A 4,555-nucleotide genomic window follows, 5' to 3' on the forward strand; every position below is an offset into this window, starting at 1 on the left:
GGTACATCCATACAATGGACTACAACATGGGTAAATCACAAAGACTGAGAGAAACAGGTCACCAGATGTTGCATCCTGTATGATTTCATTAATGTGGCATTCTGTTAAAGGTAAGTCTATAGGATGGAGAACCAATCAGTGTTTGCCAGAGGTTGGGGTGGGGGCCGGAGTTTGATTACAAAGGGAAGACATGAGGGAAATTTTTGGAGTCATGGAACTGCTCTGTGTCCTGATTGTGGCAGTGGTTACACAAACGTACCCATTGTTAACACTGATAGAACTGTATGTCCAAAGAGAGTTAATTTTATGGTGTGTTAATTTAGGTATTAAAAAAAATGAAAACACACGCACATATATATATATATATATATATATATATATATATATATATACAAACAAATTTCTTTTAAAAATGCTTGAAAAGAAATTTTCTTTCTGGGTTTCTGCCAGAAAGGCTGCTTTGTGGAGGATCTGCCGCACTAGCCCTTGTGTTTTGTGAGCCTGGTCTTCTATCTGTAAAAGGAGAGGATCCGTCTAGAGCAGAGGTTTTCATAATGTCCCCCACCCCCACTGTCCCAAATTGCATCCCTGGACACTCCTTTTGTGGAAGTGGGAGTGGGGATGGGTTTGGAGAGAAAGGGGTCTGGACCCACAGGTCTGCATCAACCAGAGTGGTTGTGCTCTTTGTCTCATATTGTTTACCTAGAGTAATTCTCGATTAGAATAGCTGCTCCCAAGCCAGAGCCAGATACCTGGGGATTTTGAACAATCCTGGATTCCAGGGCCTACTTCTGGGGCCCACTCATTCGTCCCTTTGGCAAGTGCCTTCACGGATCCTGGTGGAACCCCAGGGTGCTGGCTCTAATGGTCAGTGATTATAAATAAGGCCTTTGGGTAGGGGACAGGGGGCCCTGGAATGATGCTTCTTGCTTTCACATGGATTAAATACAATGACACAATGGGAACGCTGAAAAGGCTCTAAATGTAGGCCTCCTCTGAGGTAGGGTCCAAAAGAACCTTAGACCATTTGTTTTTATAGACAGGATGATTTTTTAGAAGAGCGCTGTGTAGACAACAAAGGGCTGTATACAGATGGGGGAAAGGCCGCTGTGAGGATGGATGTGCTGACCCCCAACCAGGCAGGGCTAAAGATTATCCTTAATAACAAGAGCAGCCCTTTCCTCTAATCAGGAAACCATTTGCCTGCTAGGTCCCATGCTAAGGAATCTAATCCTCACAGCAACCCTGGGAGAGACAGGCTACCACTGCTTTGACAGGTAAGGAAATGGAGGCTCTGAGAGGCCCCAGTTACAATGGGAGGAGGTGACAGAGCCAGTCCTGGCCAGCAGCTCCAGCCTACCATGCCAAGGCCCATGAAAGCAACGGAGGCCTTGTGTCAGGAGGGCTCTCTCTCTTAGCAAGTGCCCTGGAGAAGGGGATTAATGTTCCTTTTTCACAAAGGCTGGTGGGGATTGCTGAGGGCAACTCAAGACCTTGCCATTTAGTACAGCACTGGGAAAAATATTTTTAAACTTTATATAGTGGAATTTTTTTTTTGAAAACTATTTAACATGTAAATCTAATCTAGAAAATCAGAGTTGGGTCACTGTGGTTGAAGGTGGGGTCAGGGGTGGCCTGAGGCTCCCCCAGGACTCCCAGAGAACCCCAAGAAGGCCACTTATCCAGTAGGTTGGCACTTACTGTAAGAAGCACACAGTGGGTACCACGATGTCTAAGCCTCTGGCTTTGGATTGGTAAGAACCAGGTGGGATTGGGGCGCTGGGTGGGTGGGAGGACCGGCTGCGGGTGACTCACCCCTGGGTTAGTAGTCTGCTCCGGCAGGTCCCAGGGTTCCGGTCCATCTGAGGTGGGCACCACCTTCGGCACCCTCCTCTCTTGCCAGGCCGCAGCAGCCATGCCGTGCCGCTCACAGGGTAAGAAACATTGTCACCGTTTTACTTTTAATGAATTTTATTCTTTAAAGATAAGGCATACTAAGCTAAAAACTCCCCCTGCCCTTTTTGCTTGTCCTTCTAAAAGGTGGTTTCTAGTTCCTTTACCAACAAAAGTTCAACGTTCAATGTTGATATAGGATTTGCAGCAGATGTCAGGGGCTGACCGGGAAGGCTCACATCGGCATCATCAAACAGACCTCTTTCTCGTAGATGTCCGGAATCAGACCCACCGGGGAACTGATCATGTGAGCGGTGTTCTTACTAAACAGCTTGAATTCATAATGGATAAGCTGTTCCCAAAAGCCGATGTTGGGCCGGATGATGGGGCAGCATGACTTGGTCCACGTGTAGGCGTCCAGCAGCGACACGGAGTGGTACTTCATGAGGCACGCGAGGCAGAGAGCGGCAGAGCGGCTCACCCCGGCGGCGCAGTGCAGCAGCGTTCGGCCCTGCTTCATGTCCACGCTGTGGATGTGATCTGCAAAAGGGTCAAAAAAGTCGTAGAGGTGCGAGGTGGGAGCATCTACCACCGGCACGTGTACGTACTGGATGCCTTTGAAGAACATGCTGGTCACCTCTGCCGACACGTTGATGACTGTCGTGATGTGGTTGGTAGACAGCATGAGTTCATTGTTGGCTGCCACCCCATTGCTGATGTATAGACTGCTGGTTATCTGGGAGAGACCATGGACAGAGCGCTGCCTGACAGCCTGAGCCAGGAGGGGACACGGGGGTGTTGTCATCAAGGTGGCGGGACAGTGGTCTCTCCTGGCTGCTTCGGGGCACCGCTCCCGGGAGCAAGTTCAGGAAGCAGCAGCTCGGTGGAGTCTCTTGGAGTGGGTCTGGGGGACAGTATACCAGTCATAGGTCACCACCCCGTCTCCACCCCGAACCCCCCCCCCCCCAACCCCCGCCGCCCTGCGCGGGAGTCACAGGCCCCCACTGCCCTTCCCACTGGTTTCCATGGCAATGGCAGCTCGCTACAGGGAGGACTTGGCCGCAGAGCCGGGTCTTCAGAGAAACCCCAGATCTCTCTTCTTTTTATCTTTCTTCATAGTCATTTATTTTCCGAGCCTGAATTCTTATCTGTCTTGATGTTTTAAAATGTTCTGTTACCAGATAGCTATTTTATGCTTCAGTTTTTGGATCACACTGAACTCAGTATCTATGAATGCTTCTATTTTATTGGTGTTGAAGAACAGGGCTTACACTTTCTCTACAAAGTAACAGTATCATATTTTCACACTGGGGCACAGCATTTGGCTCATGTGATATGCTAATCTTTATAAAAACTGCAGCGAGATAGGGGTTTGGTTGGGCTTGGTGAGCTAGCCTGATACTTCTTTGTTGATTGTAGCCATAGAATTATTTTCCTGCTCACAGACACATCAGGACTGTTTCTAAGGGAACATTGCTGATATATAGCCCTTTATCTATCATGAAGTTGGCCTGTGGTGAACAATTGTGACTAATTTAGCTGTGTCACTGTCCATTTGTGCATACAGCCCAAATGATTTATCACTTGATTCTACTTTATTACATGAAACAACAGCTCAAATTTTCTTGTCTACTTTCTCCAAAAAGAATGCCCACATGCTTTGTAAGCTACAAGTCATTTTGACTGCCACCAGTGGTTTCTAACCAGTAATGTTAAAAATTCTGGAGCCAGTCAATGCTACATCATAACTGGGCCAAAAATAGATTTTTAAAACGCTCCCTGAGATTTGCATTTCCTCTCAGCTAAGATTTTTGTAGAATTTGACTGAAGATTCGAAACAACTATAACCTAAAACTAACAAATTCTTTCACAGAGCAGCTCAGAGACTCATCACTTCCCCATCACTCCTTGTCATTTTGGGGTTGTGTGCAAAGGTGTGCTCCTTAAATTTTAAAAATGTAGTAAAATTAGGGACTTCCCTGGCAGTCCAATGGTTAGGACTCAACGCTTTCACTACAGTGGCCCCGGGTTCAATCCCTGGTCAGGGAACTAAGATCCCACAAGCCACATGGCACAGCCAAAAAAAAAAAATATGTGGTATATATATATATATATATATATATATATATATATATAGTAAAATTAACCAAAATAATTCCGTACACTATTCTCAAAGACTAGCATGGTTTATATTAAATAGATTCATGTATTTTTCCAGTCAATATTCTGTGATGCCCTTTCATCTGAGGGATTTTGGATGTCTTAAAACTCCACTGTAGGACTTCTCCTGGGTGGATGAGAAGATGTTTCCTCCTCCTGAGTTTGGAAATTGGTCACTTTCAGACTTCCACTTATCTCTACTTTTCCTTGTTATTTAGGGGGAAACATGTACAAGGGACTTGCTGAAGAACACACTCTCTTCCTGACACTGGGAAAAGACCCTGGGTGTCAAGAACTAGTTAACACTCAGATTTCTCAATTCAGTAGTCAAGGCCCTTTCCTCTCTGATCTAAGCCTGCCTTTCCGATCTCATTCATTCATTCATTTACTCACCAAATTTTTATTAAGAATCTATTGTGTGCTAGGCATTTTCACTTATGTAAGTCTTCAGTTCTGACCAAACAAATCAAATGTTCTTGGTAATTGCAACATATACATTCCT

General features: G+C 45.8%; 1 protein-coding gene across 1 annotated transcript; it reads right to left on the reverse strand.

The window, feature by feature from the left end:
* Positions 1-2,128: 2,128 nt before the first annotated feature.
* DUSP21 (dual specificity phosphatase 21) lies at positions 2,129-2,698 on the reverse strand. The gene has a single exon (XM_007456965.1). The coding sequence runs from the start codon at positions 2,696-2,698 to the stop codon at positions 2,129-2,131; it is 570 nt and encodes a 189-aa protein (XP_007457027.1).
* Between the last annotated feature and the right edge of the window lie 1,857 nt (positions 2,699-4,555).

The sequence above is a fragment of the Lipotes vexillifer genome, unplaced genomic scaffold (genome assembly GCF_000442215.2).
Source record: "Lipotes vexillifer unplaced genomic scaffold, Lipotes_vexillifer_v1.1 scaffold15, whole genome shotgun sequence".
Taxonomy (NCBI): Eukaryota; Metazoa; Chordata; class Mammalia; order Artiodactyla; family Lipotidae; genus Lipotes; species Lipotes vexillifer.

Coding starts and splice junctions, on each gene's coding strand:
- DUSP21 (XM_007456965.1), bottom strand. CDS start 2,698: ATGACAACACCCCCGTGTCCCCTCCTGGCTCAGGCTGTCAGGCAGCGC.